This window comes from Coptis chinensis, chromosome 4, assembly GCF_015680905.1.
Source record: "Coptis chinensis isolate HL-2020 chromosome 4, ASM1568090v1, whole genome shotgun sequence".
NCBI lineage: Eukaryota > Viridiplantae > Streptophyta > Magnoliopsida > Ranunculales > Ranunculaceae > Coptis > Coptis chinensis.
This window is the reverse complement of record NC_141459.1, coordinates 79,861,819-79,880,588: the sequence shown is the minus strand read 5'-3', so window position 1 is coordinate 79,880,588 and position 18,770 is coordinate 79,861,819. Positions and strand designations below refer to the sequence as shown.

The 18,770-nt window shown below is 34.2% G+C and overlaps 4 protein-coding genes across 4 annotated transcripts; all 4 read right to left on the bottom strand.

Annotated features, from left to right (window-relative positions):
* Positions 1-751: 751 nt before the first annotated feature.
* On the bottom strand, positions 752-7,618 carry LOC147505008 (uncharacterized). The gene is made up of 8 exons (XM_086557615.1): positions 7,537-7,618; positions 4,455-4,781; positions 2,984-4,233; positions 2,723-2,807; positions 2,551-2,631; positions 2,198-2,434; positions 1,991-2,103; positions 752-1,067 (listed from the first exon to the last, which is right to left on the bottom strand). Exons 3-7 carry the CDS (start codon positions 2,995-2,997, stop codon positions 2,047-2,049), a joined length of 474 nt encoding a protein of 157 aa, XP_086413741.1. The 5' UTR covers positions 2,998-4,233; positions 4,455-4,781; positions 7,537-7,618; the 3' UTR covers positions 752-1,067; positions 1,991-2,046.
* An 11-nt stretch (positions 7,619-7,629) lies between these two features.
* LOC147505007 (putative polyol transporter 4) lies at positions 7,630-10,432 on the bottom strand. Its single transcript, XM_086557614.1, has 2 exons — positions 9,952-10,432; positions 7,630-9,363 (listed from the first exon to the last, which is right to left on the bottom strand). The coding sequence occupies exons 1-2, from the start codon at positions 10,157-10,159 to the stop codon at positions 8,006-8,008; spliced, it is 1,566 nt and encodes a 521-aa protein (XP_086413740.1). The 5' UTR covers positions 10,160-10,432; the 3' UTR covers positions 7,630-8,005.
* A 5,303-nt stretch (positions 10,433-15,735) lies between these two features.
* On the bottom strand, positions 15,736-18,111 carry LOC147505005 (protein FAR1-RELATED SEQUENCE 4-like). The gene is made up of 3 exons (XM_086604100.1): positions 17,267-18,111; positions 16,683-17,085; positions 15,736-16,443 (listed from the first exon to the last, which is right to left on the bottom strand). The coding sequence occupies exons 1-3, from the start codon at positions 17,346-17,348 to the stop codon at positions 16,290-16,292; spliced, it is 639 nt and encodes a 212-aa protein (XP_086460226.1). The 5' UTR covers positions 17,349-18,111; the 3' UTR covers positions 15,736-16,289.
* Positions 15,811-16,278, bottom strand: LOC147505006 (uncharacterized). Its single transcript, XM_086605440.1, has one exon. It carries the CDS (start codon positions 16,276-16,278, stop codon positions 15,811-15,813), a length of 468 nt encoding a protein of 155 aa, XP_086461566.1.
* Positions 18,112-18,770: the final 659 nt, after the last annotated feature.

Sequence of the window (18,770 nt, the reverse complement as noted above, 5' to 3'; positions counted from 1 at the left end):
TCTCCATGATTGTCCACGGGCTTCCCATGTGATCCTTAATGCTCTCGAATTTTTCGCTTTTACCCCATTTTTTCTCTAATATTCTACAAAACTCTCTTTTTCACCTGTAGAATCTTAAAACACAACTTATAAACACTATTAGTCCACTAAGATGGCTAAACAAGAGGCATAATCGAGGGTTAAATAGCACTTTTTGAGCACTTATCAGAAGTGATGGACAATACTTTATGAGATAAATGGCTAATGAGTGAAACTTTAAAATGCTTACAATTTGTAATACATTCTCTTGTTAGCAATTCTTTTTTGTCTTTGCTATTTAATTTGCAAGTCTTTTTGGTTCAATATCCCCCGCTCATCGTTGCTACTAAATTTTTGTACTAAACCTTTATATGCATATACTTGTATGCATGTGTATAATGCACATGCATATACCAGTTTGCATGTACTTTTCTTTCTACTATATGTAAATAAACACATGCATATACCTATATGTATGTGTATAATACACATGCATATACCAGTTTGCATGTACTTTTCTTTCTACCGTAGATCGACTTGTAAATAAACATATGCATATACCAGTTTGCATATACTTTTCTTTCTACCGTAGATCGACCTGTAAATAAACACATGCATATACCTGTATGCATGTAAAATCAATTCGCAAAAATAGTTTCACTATTAATTAAGTGGAAAAAGTATTTACCTTTTGGAAAAGAAATAACATTCAAAAAATTGAAATTGCCTCAACTATTTACTATTACTAAAAGACTAGCTATTACTAACAACAGACACTTAAGCTAAGGAATTATCTTGACTAATTCAATCTTTGTCCAATGCTTCATTCGTGACTTCCTTGTTCTGCTTCTTTTGCTTATCTTTCTCTTGATTATTGACTGTCATTGATCTTCAACTTCCAACTTCTTGTATCGTCACACAACAATTGGTATGTCATTTCTGCTCTCAAGAAGTCCACACTATGTTTCTTCAACTTTGAGGTTAGAAACTTACCGGCCCTCATGATTATTGTTCCCATGAAAAAACATATGTATATAACACAATCATTCCTGAATGGTGAAAAAGTATTAACATAAATGTCAAAGTAAAATCATTTCTTAATATATTTATATATATATATATATATATATATGGGAACGGTTATATGAACTCCACCTTATAGTGACTCCAAAGTTACTCCACTCCTAAAGGTGGACTTACAAGATGAATTGACGGATAATTTTTTGTGGAGGTATACATCACATGATAGAGAACACCCCCACAAAAAATTAGCTCAATTGAATATGTTTAACCTTGTCAAAAGTTGTTATGAAATTAAAAAATTCTGAGCCGTTGGATAATTTCATAATATTCTAAATGATTTTTGACGAGGTTGTACATCTTCAAATGAACTGATTTTTTGTGAGGATGATCTCTATTGTGTGGAGAACATCTCCACCAAAAATCTGTTTCTAATTCATTGTATTTAGTGGTGGAGTAACTTAGGAGTCACTTTAAGTGGAGTTCATATAACCATCCCTATATATATATATATATATATATATATATATATATATATATATATATATATATATATATCATTTATATATATATAAATGACCCTATATATATATATATATATATATATATATATATAGGGTCATTTGAACATTATAAAGGCTAATTTTTTGTGGATAAGATGTTCTCACCATGGATATGACCTCCACAAAAAATCGGGTCATTTGAACATTTCTAAATTTTTCCAAAAAGGGTTCAAAATCGTTATTTCTAGATAGTTGATAAAAATTCGTAAGTTGAGAGCAATTTTTCTCATGATGGTTAGGAGTTTTCTCATGGTTAGCAATTTTTTGTGGAGATGATCTCCATGGTGTGAAGATCATATCTACAAGGAATCAAGTCTTAATTCATATTTTCAAGGGGTATTGTATAAAATGTTGTATAAAAATCTAACTCTTAAAAGAATGGTACTTACGAGGTTTCTTGCTGGTTGCAGGGCATGACATCCAATTTTCTATCCAGTATCAACTTTTATGTTGGGTTCTCCATAGCCAGACGTTTGTTGACTGCAACAAGGACTCTTGTTTTCTGCATTAACAATGACCTTGTGATGTTAGCTAAAAAGTATATTTTCCTGTCCATCTTTACAATACTCGGTGATAACAATATTGCTTAATCATACCATAATTCTTGCACTTTTGATGAATTTGTCATTTATGATATTCTTTGTATGGGCAGAGTTGTAATACTCCCACTCCCCTGACCTATCCATATGCAGCAATATCCAATGGTACCCTTTTGTGCCTGTCTTTGTCTTGCCAAAGTTCATTGGGATAATCAAGTTGTCAAAACTGAGGTCTATGTCTCCCAACAATTCTTCCACACACAAATTACTCGGGTTCTTATATGTAACAATGATCTGCAAAGAAGTTAGATCAAGGTGTTATTCACTGCCATGGACTGCACTGCTAGTTCTTGTTTAATTTATACGGAAAAAAAAAACAAAGAAAAAAAAAATCAACGTGAAGAATATACCCATAAGTTTGGGGGTAAGATATATGATTTCGATTTACTCCCAATCTCGTCAATAAGTATCCTAGAGTACCACTCGATAATCTTTTTACAAAAAAAACATTTCAAGCATTTAGTAATGGTAATTAACTCAAACAAATAATAGAATACTATCCGATATCAAATTAATAAATACCTGAAAGTCGACTTCCCTTCCAAACATGACATCTTCAACTTGGGAGCCTACTATTTCCAGGTCATCTTCTTTCCATGCCACAATCCTACATTGAGTTAAAATTGAAAGAAACATTAAAATTCTACTAGAAAACACATTAATACACATGCATAGACCATTATGCATGTGTGCTATTATACTTAATACAAACGAGTAATAAAAATAAGAGGATTCACGATATTCAAATTGAAAACTTCAAGAATGGCACAATATTTAACTTACTCGTTGTCTGCCATTGCAAAGAATGTCTTGACCTTAGTTTGTTGATCTCTGGAGAGTTAAATGCATTAATTTGTTATCATCCAATTTCAATAATCTCCTTGAACTTTCCTCAAAATCGTTGTCATCATTTTTTTCAATTTCCTTTCCGTTTCACAGTTTTCTTTTTATTCGCCTTTTTCAAAACTAGTGTCTTACCACTAGATAGTTTTTTTGGTCTCTTATTTTTATCCTTTAGTCTCTGCACATAAGATGGTTGTTTAACTGGAGATGGTTCTCCCTTCTCAATTACCACCTCTTCAGTAGGTGTTTGCTGAAACTTATTATCTTTATCACAACTTATCTTACCAAAAGCAATACTATACACCCAAAGAATGGTTTCTTAGTATCGCAATTCTTGTGCACTTCATCCATCAGCTCACCATGTATGGCCTCTACCCATGCTCCTTTATAGAAAAGTTTGGAGTTCTCAACAAGCTTCACAAAATGCCATGCCAAATGATAACTTGAGTTTGCAAAGAATACAGTTGACATCATGAACAACACCATGAGCTTTGCAAAGTCTCCAAATGCGGTCTCCGTTTTGGCTTTGAGACACTCTATGATTGCACCTTCAATATCTTTCTTATGCAATATATGTCCAGCTCCACTGAGATAATCTCAAATGAACCATGTTATTTTATCCAGCCAAGTTCCTTTCACTGTCACAGTACGTTGTATGCAAATGCCTCTCATGGGTAGCCCAAATGTAACAACAACATCCTCCACTGTGAGCTGTACGTGTTGGTTTCCAAACTTAAAGCCTTTCATATCTTTCGAGTAATGCTTCAAAAGCTAAAGAATCGTATTTGTGGACAACCGAACATGCGTCTTGCCAAACGTTTCTTCATAGAAACCTTTAAAAATACAAGAAAAGGTGTCTTCTCCATAGCTGCTACATGTGCCACTCAAAAATCTTTGTTCTTTTTCAGCTTTGTAATCAAGTCAATCACTTGTGAGAAATTGCACCAAAACTGTTATTGCTCACCTTTAACATAATCTCATTTTCTCTTTGTCAAAACAGCTAAAACAACTTTATTCTCCTATCCACTCCTTGTCACAATTCCTCCTTGTTTTCGTCTCTTCTTGGGCGGAGCTTTCTTCGTGCCTTTTCTTGTCACCCTTTCATCTTTTTTGCTCACTTGTCTTTTGTTGTTATCTCTTTTTCTTTTTCCACTTTTTTTAGGTACAACAACAAAATCTTGTTCGGAAGCCTACATGAAATACGAAAATAGTTTAGAAAAATTATATAGTCTTCTATTTGTAACATGATATAAATAGACATTAAAAACCAATTAAAACACATGCATACACCCATGTGAAGTTTTGAAAAAAAAAACAAATGCATAGACACCTTCTTTGATTGTAGTATGCATGTTGGTAATGCACATGTAAAGGCCAGTACGCATATCAAAGAATATAAATGTAGTTTTACCTCGTCATCAGTTTGTTCATAAGTTTTTTCTTTATCACTTTGTCCACCATCATTGCCTTCATTTTGTTGTTGATTGTCATCACTTTCTTCACCATCATTGTCTTCTTCTTCATACTCACCATCAATTTCATAATTCATAACTTCTCTTGACGTGTCCTCATTATTCAAAACACTATGTACATGACAATAATCATCATTCGGAGCACACTTCAACTCTTTATAGTGAGCCACTTCTCCATTATTATAGCAACATCGTAGGTTTGGATCTATGTCTTCTTCATTTTGTTCTCTATAAACTTTGAGTTTCAACTTCCTCTGATGATTTTTCTACCCCAAAAAACAATAATACGATATAAATGATTGAAAACTTCTCGAAAAATAATCAACTTTTTTAATGTAATAACCATGAAAAATTAATGATACTTCATTCTCTAATTCCACGCAAGTGCAACACACATGCAAATAAGATTATACATGTGTGTTAGAACATGCAGACAGCTTTATGCATGTAATAAATTCGTTACTCAAATTAGTTGTAAATAAAAGTAAAAATTGAATAACGACATGCCAATTACAAATTATTATTCTAATTATTTTTAGACAACTAACTCACAAATAAGATAAATCACAAAAGCTTGGGTTTTACCTTTAATGGTAATTCATCTTTTTCATTGTTTGAATTTTCATTTCTTCCCAAATCATCACTATGTTGATCCGAACTTCTCATTCTCAAATTGTTAGAAATTAAGACTTTCAAATTTCGTAGATTAGAGTTTAAATTGGGTATTGAAAAAAATTTAAAGTTGTGTGTGTTTTAAAATGTTAGCTTTCTTAAATTAACAAAGGTAGATGGTGAGATGAGGTTGTATGCAAAACTAATAATGGTGGTTTTTGAGCTTTCATTCGGTGTGACTTAACAGAGATGAAGAGTTGGGTTCAAAAACAATAAAAGGCAATACCGTCTTTGCAACCCAGTTTGTCCTGGAGCCTTAATTATTTGCTGAACGAAACTAAAAGCGAAATTAATCCCCAATTCTGTCTTATGGGCTTGTTCTCTATACAGTTAACAGAGACATAACCCACAAGGAAAATCCTGCTATTGTCCAAGAGGTCTCTACGGTATGCTAGCGTATCTGTCCTTTCACTCGCCCCATTATAACCCAAACTTGTCATTACAGAGGAACATACTGAGAATGAAGGACTGACATTCTATTGGTACCACTTAATTTTTTTCTAGTTAGATACTTAGATGGACTATCAGTTGCTCCAACTTAGGAGTGCAAAAAAATACCGTTGACCCATTACCCGATAGGGCATCCGGTCTTCACCCGCAACCCAAACCCGCACCGACCCGAAAATAGACCCGCCCTACCACTGTTTCTACGCGGTCGGGCAATGGGTGTAGATTTTATGCTCAAACCCGACCCACACCGTGGCATAAGCCTTTGACCCAACCTAGTTGACCCGCATCATTTCAAGACTCTAACTCCAATATTTTTGTATTTTGTTTATATTTTATTTTAACTTTTGTAGAAATTTGAGAGATATGAACACAAACTTATGAGTTCAGCATTAATTTCAAATTCAAGAGGTCAAATTCAATTTCTACAAATTTCAAGAGTTCAAAAGAATTTTCCCAAGTTTGAACATTGGGCAAATATCAAGAGTTCAAATTCAATTTTCAAATTTTGGAGAAGATGAATCATTCATCCTTGTATTAATTTTAAATTCTTTTAGTTTATATTTTATTGTTTTGTACCATAGACCCTCCTATCTTCATTTTATCTTGCTATGGAAGATAATCAATTTACAAATGGTAAATCACGATAAAGAAGTTTTAAATTTTCAAATATATATGGTTTTGGGTTCAAGTTATAGTTTTTCATTTTTGTTTATTTTTCATTGATTGATTCCATTAATTTTCTCTATGTTGTGAATTGGAAAGATATTACTTGCAGATTAAGAAGTGTTTTTTTTTTTTTTTTTTTTTTTTTTTTTTTAAATTAGGTTAAAATGACAATTTCCACCTGCCCCAGATGACCCACCCCGTAAGTTGACCCAACAGGCTGGGTGGTGGTACTAAGACATGACACTTCAACGCCCCCGCCCCACCCCGCCCCGTTGGAGACCACTGGATTTGTATCTCCTAGACCCACCCCGACCTGACCCATCACTATTTGACCCACAGTTGACCCGACCCGCATTACACCCCTACTCCAACTTATGCAACCATGGGCCTACCACATACAAATTATAGAGTTCTTTAGAGAATCAAGTGTCGCATTTCTTCAAAGTAGGGGTACAAGTGGATATCCAAATATTCGAATCCGATTCGAATTTGCATTCGAAAAATTAAATTTTATCGGAAAATTTCGAATATCGACTTCCGATTCAGATAATTTTTTATGTCTGAACTGGTTTCGGATACTGATTCGGATATTGTCATATCCGCATCCGATAATATCCGATTCGATTTTAAAAAATTAATAGTTATTATATATAATTAATTTATTCATTGTTTATTGTATAAAATATTATATAAAATCATAAACTAATAATATAAAACTATAATAACAAAATAATAATAATAAATGACAAATATATATATAGTGGTAAAATGAAATTATTCATTTATAATAGTAAAATGATAGTGGTAAAATGAATTATTCAAAGCAAATAAAAATTTAATTAATTTTCATTTTCAGATCGGATATTATACGATATCCGATTTGGATATCCGAAATCGGATTCGGATAATTTTTTTAATATCCATCGGATTCGGATATCGGTATAAATTTTCTCGAATACAGACATATCCCAATCCAAACCTATCAGTTTGCACCCCGGCCTACTTCAAAGATAGTAAAATCTTAATATAAACTTAGATTGAACTAAATGATACTCGGGGAATCTGGTATGTGGCACTGATCTTTTCAATGGCACTAACCTGACTCAGCCTCCATATCTCTTTCGTACCCACTGTCCTTTTATCACTGGAAATTAAGGAACTACAGAAGAAGGAAAAGCAGTACAAAGAAAACGCACATGTTTATGGTAATTGAGTTAAGGAGGGTGAACGTACACTGTCACAATGAATGAGGCACACTTTAAAGTGTCAGGGTATCTTACAGTTAATTGCCTATGTTTCGTTGAAGAAATCTCCCAAGTCTAAAGATCACAAGAAATATGGAAATTTACATATAAGAAAATCGACAAGAAAAAACAAACGAGTTAAAAACTTTCATTACAAGGTATACCAACTTAAGTTAGAGAGAGATGTATACATTAATCTTGAATCAGCTTCAGACTAAGACATTGGAGATATCAAAACAGGTTACAGAATACTTCTCTTCCAATGATGAATAGAAAACAGGTCTTGTTTGCTTATATCTACCGAACATAATGCCTGAACATTTCTGCCAGAAATTCTGTACTTCGAAGCTCGACCGAAGGACTTCAGATATGAGTACCTCCAAACACGTAAATGCTCCCCATTGAATTATAAGTTAATTGTGAACCTTACCAGTCATCAAACAAAATTTGCACAATCGTCACACTTTCTGCACTAGCTGCTCCACATCTCCAAGTTCCACCTCACTTTTTTGCCAATCTACATTCTTCTGAAATAGTAACTCAATCTGCTCCAAAGACTTCCCCTTTGTTTCTGGGACAAAAAAATGTACAAAAGCAACAGAAAGAGCTGAAACTGCAGAAAAAATGAAGAAAGTTCCACCCACTGTAATGGCACGTGTAACCGAAAGGAAGGACATGGCAACCAGGCCACTGCACACTCGATTCCCTACTGCCCCAACTGCCGATGCTTGAGCACGAAGCTTAAGAGGGAAGATTTCAGATGTCACAACCCAGCAAACAGGACCGATGCCAACTGAAAAGAAAGCTACATTCCCGCAGACTGCTAATATTGCCATTGTAATTCCAGCCTTTCCACCCAGTACCGAAAGACTGAGTGCCAATATAAACAAACAAGTTGTCATACCAATTGTGCTTACATACAACAAGGGCTTTCTCCCTACCTTGTCGATGAGTACTATAGCTATCAAGATGAAAATAGTTTTGGCAAATCCAACTGAAACAGTAGCAGCTAGAAGCTTGGTCTTATCTTCAATCCCAGCATCTCTAAATATTGTCGGGCTGTAATAAACAGTTGCATCTATGCCCGTGATTTGTTGGAAACACTGGATTCCAACTCCAGTAATCAGCATTCGACGAAGCAAAGGAGATGGACTTAACAATTCACGCCATATGGCTTTTTCCTCAATTTCCCCGTTAGCTTTTGTAGCTGCAGTCTGTATCTCTGCCAGTCTTTCTTCCACTTCTCCCTCATTTTCATTTGTCTTCATTAGCACTTCTCTTGCTTCGTTTATCCGGTCCTTCATCACCAGCCACCTTGGGGACTCTGGTATAATAAACAGTGCAACCGCAATAAAAACTGAGGGAAGTATACCAACAGCAAGCATTATCCTCCAGTTTATATGTGACGAAAAACCAGAGAATGCATAATTTGAAACATAACCAAGTAGGATCCCTATATTTATGAAGATTTCCGGGAAAGAGGTGAGAGATCCTCTAGCAATGGCAGGGGATATCTCCACGATATACACAGGAGCAATCATAACTCCAAAGCCTATTCCTACTCCAGCCAACAGTCTGCCTATCATCAATACTCGAAAGGTAGGAGCAACAGTCATTACGACAGCACCTGTTTGAAATATAACGGCTGCGAAACCCATTGTCCATTTTCTACCAATGGCGTCTGAGGTTCTTCCCGCAGCTAAACTACCTATAAGCGAAACGAAGCTCAAAATCCCCACAAGAACTTCTTGTTGCACCTCTGTAATCTTTAGATCTTCTTGAATGAATAAAATCGCTCCGCTCATAACGCCGACATCTGTAAATCCAAGAGTACAAAGCTGAAGTTAGATCTGGAAACTTAAGAGTCACATCCAAATTACCAGGTCTATTAACCAGAGACAACAAGAAATATATATGCTCTAGAGAGAAAAACTATATAATTTTTGGTGTGAGAGTCTCATAAATTTTTATTTCTCGTAATAGAATTCATTCTCATAGAATGCTGGGACTCTTAATATGTAAATCTAATGTCAAAATTAAAGAACAAAAACTTTAAACTGGAAAATGCAGTACATGTTTGAAGCTCATCTTTTCAACAAAAAGACATCAACCTAAGTTGCTTTGCATTGCACCTAAATGAATTGCACAATGTGGATCAAGGCATCTATGAAACTCCATATTGATATTTCAAAGGTCAAACAAAATCAATATAGATGACTTTAGCTAGTATTCTCAATGAAAAGAAACCTGCCGTTTTTCTACAAATAACAATCCTTTTATTAGTACCAAATCTCTCTGCCCCGCCATTTTCAGTTAGCAATCATGAAAAATTAAACACCTACATAAAGTGTAACAATTGCCAACCATTCCTAATAAAGCAAATGAAATAAGTCAACAACATTACCATAGCCAAGAAGAACAGAATTAAGAGAAGCAAAAACAGCACAAGCAAAGACATATTTCTTAGTAGTCTTGCTTCTCTCTAGTTGCTTTCTCTCTATACTCAAAACACTATCCTCTTCTCCTTCTCTCGACTCCATATCCATTCTTCTATACTTATTCTTAACCAAAACACCCTCATCCTCCTTTTCCTGAAAACCAACCAATCCCATTTCTCTCTTCCTATAAAGTTCTGCAACAAACAGAAAGCAACTCAAATAAGCTCCAGATCTATAGAAGGACAGAAGAAGAAGAAGAGCAAGTGGGACCCAGTGTGTTGTTAAATTCTATGTTAATATTGTAAAGTTGATTGGTAAGATCTCAAAACAAGTGGGGTGTGTGCATACTTTATTTCGTTGGAAGCAATCAAGGTTTTGAAGGAATGACCTGAGAAAAAGACAGAGTTGAAAGTTGAAACTTGTGAAAGAGTGTGTTGTTGTTTTATTACGGTAAGTTTAAAAAATAAAAAACGCGTTTTATTAGGACAAGAAGGAATGAATAAGGGTGACCGTGGACACACTCATAAAAACATTACAACCCCAACTTTAAAATAAGTAAATAAAATGTATTTAGCTTCCTAAATTGTTTTTCTTTTTATTTGACATATTCAAAATATTTATTGATTAAAACAAGTTATTTATTGAATATAACTGATGGAATCCATTTTAAATCCTACATATTACTCACTCTACGTGATTCACTTTAGAAAAAAAAAACCTAGTTTTTTTTTTTTTTTTTCTTCTCCAACCACCTCTTTTTTTATCTCACCAATAAACATGCAAACACTCATTTTTTATTTGAATAAACCATACCAAAGTAATAAAGATGAATACCAATCGAATGAGGATCAAGAAAAAAAATTTAAAATCAAATTTTGACGAATAGGAGAACTCGATCATAAGACTATTCAGAAAATTAGGTATAGGTACACAGACGCAAATTTCTTTAGTTCAGAGGAAATAGCAAACATTTTTTTTGTTTTTCCTCCATAAAAACTGAAATTTGACATCTGTCTCAAATTTCAGACTGACTTTTACAATTTTGACCTCTTTTATTAGTCTCTACTAAATAAGCCAACTACCAACAAAATAAAAACTACGAACTAAATCAGTTACCAAAAGAGTAGTGGGTTAATAAAAATAACTAAAATTCATCCGAAATCTACAAAATTCCAATTAAAAGTGAAATGAATTTCTGGGGAGACCAAAATAATGTGGAAAACATCAACTTCAAAAACGGAAAAAAGGTATGTTGATTACAACTAATTTCAATACAGCTTTAGCAATTTAAAATACATCTCTAATAATTTTGAATAACATATTTAAGCTTTGTTTGATGTAATTCAAATTGTGAAATTGTGAAAGGACAAATGACTTTTTTTTTTATAAGACAATTTTATTATTTTGATGAGAGAAGAGGAATGCAATTCTGACTCTGATTTTGAAGAATGTGTTGAAAAAAAAAAAGAAACAAAAGATTAAGGTTGAAGAGGATAAAAAGAAAGGAGATGTTAAAAAGGAAGGAGATACAACAAAAGAAGACATTGACAATCGAGATATTGAAGAACTGAAACTTACTATTGGAAAACTGCAATTCCAAAAGCACGTGTTGATAGAACAACTTAAATTGTGTCATGAGGAAATAATGGAGCTGAAAGACAAACAAGGTGCAATGAGCGCTAACAAAATTGTTACTGAAAGTATGATTGGAATGGGGAAGAAGCGACAAGAAATAGACTATATTTATCTAGGCTTTGAGTGTCAAACATGTAGAAAAGAATTTACAAATGACAACCCTGCAGATGCAAAGGGAAAAGAAAAGAAAACTACAATAAAAGTTGAGTCAGAATCGATGCCATTGGAGAATCTAACAAAAAACAAGTTGAGAGACGTTGCTACAAGCCCACTATGGAAATTTCTGGATGATGACCAAAAGGTTGTGGTGCAAAATTTCTTCAATCAAGCTTCTAAAAGGTATTTGATAATAGTTTATGAAATAAAAATGGCATACCCTTTTATTATTTCAGCTAGTAAATAGTAATACAATATTATGTAGAAGTTTTTTTTTTTTTTTTTCTAGGTTGGCTTTATATATTTTAAAGATCTACCTTGCCGTTGCATGTTTTTGATTGGTTATGATGCTTTAACTGCTTTTGCTTAAGTCATAATTCTTTCATTTATTTTAGCTTGTGTGTCGTAAATGAGTCAAAAAACAAATTAAGAGCTGTAAACAATAGAGAACCGAGAGCCTTAGAGGTAGAGCAATTGGCCTAGCTTGGTTTGGTCCCTAGATGATCCAACTTCAGTTTTTTCCAAGGATTTCCTAGTCCATGTGATACATAGCCACTGTTGTTGCATATATGGTCAGTAATCTTAAGCAATATAAAGACGGATAATATAAACAAAGAAAATAAGGAGTACCATGTTCAGTTTTTGTGTTGACATTTTTGGGTTATTGGATTTATTTTCCTTTGTTTATAAGTACTTTCTAACATTATATTGAACAATCATTATGGCAGCACAATAGCATGGAATGGAGGTGATTTCAACATTAAAGGAATTGTACTTGAAGATCTAATGTTTAATAAATTTTTAAGTAACGAGGTAATGTTTGTTAATGCATTATAGTACGTAAAACTTCCCATAAAATGATTAGCAATTAATCGCAAAAGCACTAACTATTGTTGGCCTGTTATTGTTTACATGAATCATGTAGATCATTGACTGGTTCATGTCATATTTGAGAGAAAACAACACAAATAATGCAAAGAGCAAATTCTTCCATTCAATGTGTAAGGTAAATGTTAGCTACCAATCCCATATTTTTTTAATCTATGTTATCTTCTTCTTTTCCTTTTTTTTTGGTAAACTAAAATAGTTACATATTGTTTCTAGACATTTATTACAGATGAGAACCAAAAAAATGTGAGATCCTTTCTAGAAGATGTTTTGGAAATAGTTGAAGAAGATGTCATGTTCTATTTCTTTCCGATTAACACACCCAAAACAAAAAGGTCAAGGGACAACTACCATTGGACACTTCTGAGATTGGACTATGACACTTGGGAGTGGATTTATTTCAATGCGTTGCTGCCAGGAAAGACCTCAAAAGACAAATACAAAAAAGACGCTAAAGTAATGGTTAGTGACCTTATTAAATGCACCTCTACTTGCTTCTTCTTGCGTGGTTTAACATTGTAACTAAATACATTATTATGTTTCATTGTGTTAACCTTAAAGCATTGCATTCAAAACTTATCTTAACAAAGTCTAAATAGTTTGTTTTTGGCCTCTCCTTGCGAATCATGTGACCAAGTCCTTCCTACTTGAACCCAGTAAATAGAGATTCACTTATTTGTTTCTTGTATTATTTCATCTTCTAACTAAATAATTGAATTTTGAGAGATAAAGTGGTGAGTTGGTGAACAAACAACACTATAGAGAAGGCAAAAAATTGTTGCCAACAGATTCCCCAATTCAAGTTATGGACTGCCCACAACAATGTTCACCGTAAGGGGATAAACTTGAAACGACTTTATAATTAAAATATATTTATTCTAAACTGGACTTAATATCAATTTCTTAGCAGAGAGAAGACGGAAGGTTTATGTATGCAAGTTCATGCAATGGTCATACGAGGGAAAAAACAAGTTCTTGTTCGAAGAAGGCAACTTTGAAGAAAAAATCCAAAAGACTCGTGCAAAATTTGCCTACAAGATCTTGTCTGACAAGTACAGAAGTTGGACTTCAAAGTCAAATAAAAGCAATGAGATTTGAAAAGAAGTATGTAGCTGAATTTTTTTTTTTTTTCTTATTATTATTTGTGTCCGGAGGAATAGGGGATTGGACAGATATATGCAGTTGGATGTTAAGTCTTAAGTTCAATATATGCACTGGGAAGTTAAGTCTTAAGTTCAATATTTGCACTTGGCAGATTGATTCAAGTTCCAATGTTTTTTTGGAAACAGAGTAGTTGGTATTCTTATGATAATTGTTGTTATCCTTAATCTAGTTTTTTTTTTCAACTTAAGTGTATTATACTTCAAAATGGAAGGTCAGATACACATAAATATACCAATGATAAGGTTTTCACACAAACAATGCAGGTTTGGTGGCAGATTCTTTTGCATTACTCGACTTCTAAGTCACTTCTGCCAAGCATCTGTCACAAACTCGCACTTGCTGAGAATTTTCCTCTGTAGTGAGAGAAATTCTACCATGGTTACACTTTTCACAGAAAATATCCCCGCAATTTCTGCAGTGATGATTGCGCACAAATATCCTCTATTATCCTTAATCTAGTGTTTTTTTCTAGTGAACCTATAAAACAATGAAGGATAAGAGACAGCTAGGAAATGACTACTTTTTTCTGCAAACGCCGATGCTTTTTCTGAAACTCTGAACAGAATGCCTTTCCTGCAACATCCTACAGTAAACAATAACCCTGAACAATGATCCTACACCCTAAGCATTAACCCCTAAACCCTTAGAAAATCAACCCTAACCCCTAAGCCCCTAAATCAATTAGGCAATGAAAGTGTGAATAAGGGATCATGGAATAATTCTGCAGAGATGTTTGGTCCAACACGCCATACCACATCTCAAAGATTAATGATTGTTTTAAATTTCAAGATAGACTGAGACTATGTAGAATTATAGACAAAAAACAGTGTGAAATTATTTCACATTTTGTGTTCCGTTTCTTTTGTTGTTATCATGCATTCCGTTTCTTTTGTTGTTATCATGCATGGCCCCATGATAGCAGTCTCATCAAGTGCTAGCAGCAATCTTTTCTGGAGTTGGTTTTCTTCTGTTTATGATAGTTGTGGTGCTTATTGTGCTATGCCCAAAAGTTCCATATACACACAAGTGCTTGACAGTAGCTCCTGAAGTGTCTACTTTGTCAATTTTGGCAAGACACTTTGTCTTTGGGCATGACTGAAGGACTTGTGTCAGATAATACTTTGTCAATATTCCATACAGTTGAGTATCAGTTCATCGAATTGGATAATAATCATAATACTACACATCCATCCGCATTGTTTTATTATTCCATAAGAATTCAAAGGTTTTATAGTCGTACCTCTATTGATACGAGGTGCTGCTCCACTCTTCTATTGGTTTAGTGCGAAGGGCTGCCCTACATTCCTATTGGCACGAGGCAGTAGCCGCTATTACCCGTTTTTTCCGAAAAGTATTTTAAGATATCCCATAAGCAAATGAACTACCCTACGAAAGCAGCCAAAACAAAAGAAAGATCGCTAACATGACCTCTGCCGGGAACTTATGTGAAAGAGAAGAACGAAGCAAACAAGAAAATCCGAGCTAGGTCATCTCATGTACCTCGCTGCTACTGGGCTGAAGAAGCACTTACTTCCGTTTATCTGATTAACATACCATCCCTTCCCTACTGCTACAGGGTTTTTAAGTTTTAATTATCCAACTTTATTTATTATTTATTTCATGTGCAAAAGCATTCAATTCAAGAGGTACCTTTAATTTAACAACTTGTATTTACATTTCTTATCATCTTGTCAGAAACTGAGCCTGGGATCTTCAGACATAACGTACTAGGGAACAAGTGGTCACAAGTTTTGCTTTGTTCAGATAGTAGAACGCACTTTCATGACACAGGCTGACAGGCCCATAAAAAACATAACAAACAATGTCAAAACAGCAAGTCTAAAATATGAAAAGGAAATGGAATTTATATAAATAAATAAGAATCATTGGTTCAACACAAATCCATACTAAAAAGAAATAGAAAATGAAAAAAAAAAAAAAACAATAAAAGAAATGAAAAAATCAGCAAACTATGGTTGTCTCTAGCAGCCCGCAGTGCAAGTTGAACGATTATGGTACCCATACAAATTGCACCTGCTACACTTATGCAATTTTCTCTCTCTCGCACCCATACTCTCTTTCCTTTTATTCCTCCTGCATCCTGGAGTACGTTTAGTATCAGGTGGCAGTATAAATGAACCTTCAGGCTTCCCTTTTGGTTTGTCAATATCAGGAACAGGATTAATCGACTGTGAGTAAGAATCACGAAAAGCACAAACAGCAAGATACGGGTCACAGAACTTGTGCACGTCTTCACCAATACTGAGTATACATTGTAAAGCATGCTTACAAGGAAAAGATTCAATGGTCCACACATTGCAACTGCAGAAGAAACGCTTTAAATCAACGCAATGGATATTGTCAGAATGAACCTCAAACACATCATCAGCTGACTTTGTTACTTTCCAAGTCCGACCAAGTTGAATTCTCTCAACCAGCCTTTTCTCCATTTTCGGACACATCATTGATTTCCATTTGTTACATTTTTCCGGCCCGTCATCATGTCCATTATCTTAACACGGATTGTATCCAACATTGATGTAATTGGCATGTATCGTTCTTTGCCTATCCAAGAATTAAAGCTCTCGGCAATATTAGAACACATCTCCCCAAACCTAAGTCAAAAGAACCAAAACAAAGCGAAACAACTTCAGTTGGCTGACAAAAACAAATGAAGAATGTCATATGTACAACTAACAAGTTTTCCCAATAAGGATACTATGTCTAACACCATGTCTAACTTATATGTGAATAAGAACTAGTACGTTACAAGCCTACACCAACGAACATTATACCACCAAATATATATACATCTATATATATATAAAAAACATTTAGAAAGGATAGAGAGTACCTATTCCCCTGAAAATATACATTTGCCCAATGCTTATAAGGCACTCTCTCTAAAAATTTATCGACTTCATCTCCACCAACAAGTCTCAGCTCACCCATAGCTTCGTCAAATTCAGTGTTAGTTGCAGCATAAGCACAATCAGAGAGCAACTTCTGAACATAAGAACGTTTGGAACTTTTACTGGACACAGCCGTCTTTATATTATTCTTTAAATGCCAAAGACAAAAGCTATGGTAGGAATCAGGAAACACGATTGGGATATAGGTCACCAGCCCATGATGCCTATCAGTAATAAATGTAAGCCTTCTATTGGGCGAAACAACTTTCTTCAAATTTTTCAGGAACCAAGCCCAATTGCCATCATCCTCAGACACAACAACAGCAAATGCCACAGGAAATAAACCTACAAATACAACAAAAGTGTCTATGAAGAATAACATTTTCATTGAAAAAAAAAACATTTTACTAAAGATACATCAAAATCTATGAAAACAGAATAAAATACATATTATAATTTATTTGACATATCATTTTCTCTAAAAACATGAAACTTAGGTAATCGCACAAATGTATAAAAAACTTACCTTGATTGGCATTTTTAGCTGTTGCAGATAACATACACCCTTTGTATTTTGCTTTCAAAAAAGTACCATCCAAGCAAACCATGGGTTGGCAATAATTAAACCCATTATAGCGCCTCAAATGAAAATAAAAGCCTCTCAAACTTACGAGTCACTTTGTTCACCTCCAAGTCTGTATAAGTACCCGGATTGGTTCTCCTCAAGTTATCCTCATACCAGTTCAAAAGTGCATAAGACAAAGCATCATCACCATATATCTCCTTCATAGCAAGTTCTTTCCCAGTGTAAGCATAATAGTAACCCAAATTCAACTTAAAATCACGTTTGAATTCTTTTACAATATCTATAGGTTTCAACAAAGGGTTGTCTCTCACTTGGTCAATAATAACACTCTTCACAAGCTGACTTGTCATCTTGGGATTCATTGCATCCTTAAACCCAGCACCACAAGTATGGTTAGGAACCATTTCTGTAATTTCAAATAACTGAAGCATTTTGAACCTTGCATATGCATGCACTTTCCAAGGACATCCCATCTCCTTCTTCATGGTACATACAGCAGTAACTCTCATAGAATCATTCCTCTCCAGAAAATAAGAATACCCATTTTCAAGACAATATTTTAGTAACGTAGTCTTGAATTCAACAGAACCACCACGAAACCTCTGACCAACTCCAGTTATCAATGTTGCCCATACAGAAGACTTCGAAGGCCGCTGAATTGTAGTAGACACATCACACATCTGTGTAACACTACTACTACCACTACCATGAGACAACATTCTAAGTGGTTGTTCAACCATGCCAACATACATCTCCACAGAACCATATCCTTTAGCATAAACAAAACATGCTAGAGATTGCGATCGAATCGATTAATCAATTACGTTTTTTTTTTTTTCTTCACGAAACACATATAAGTTACATGTGGTTGGAGTAAAATCAAGCCATCTGGTACATATAATGCTTTTAACTTCACTAATCCTAGAATCCAACCCAATTCGAACAGAAAATTTTTCATTCTTATACAATGTCACCGCAACCACCGAAAAGTCCATTAACTAAACAACAAGAAAAAGTCTGAGGAAAAAAAGAAATTGTAAATACGAATATGGATGATGATATATACATAAGCAAAAATAAATCAAACAATAGTAGATTGAATTCTAACAATTTACCTATTTTGTTACTGCAATTAGATCGTATACGATATCTCAAGAAGAATTCATGTATCAGTTGAAATAAAAAAGAAATATGAAATTTTGTGATACTCCAGCAGTATAATGGGAAAAAACACAGCCAAATTTGAAAATTTGGTTTGAATTTATTTTGGGAGGGATAAAAGAGCATCGTGGTTACAGTTAAGAATTTTCTCTTTCTCTCTTATTTGGTGTGCGAAACAAATAAGCAGTTACAAGAAAAGGGTAAAAATGAGAAATAAGATTTCCATAATATACTAAAATCTGACGTGTCACAAAAAATGGAGTAATATCAAAAGAAAATTTTG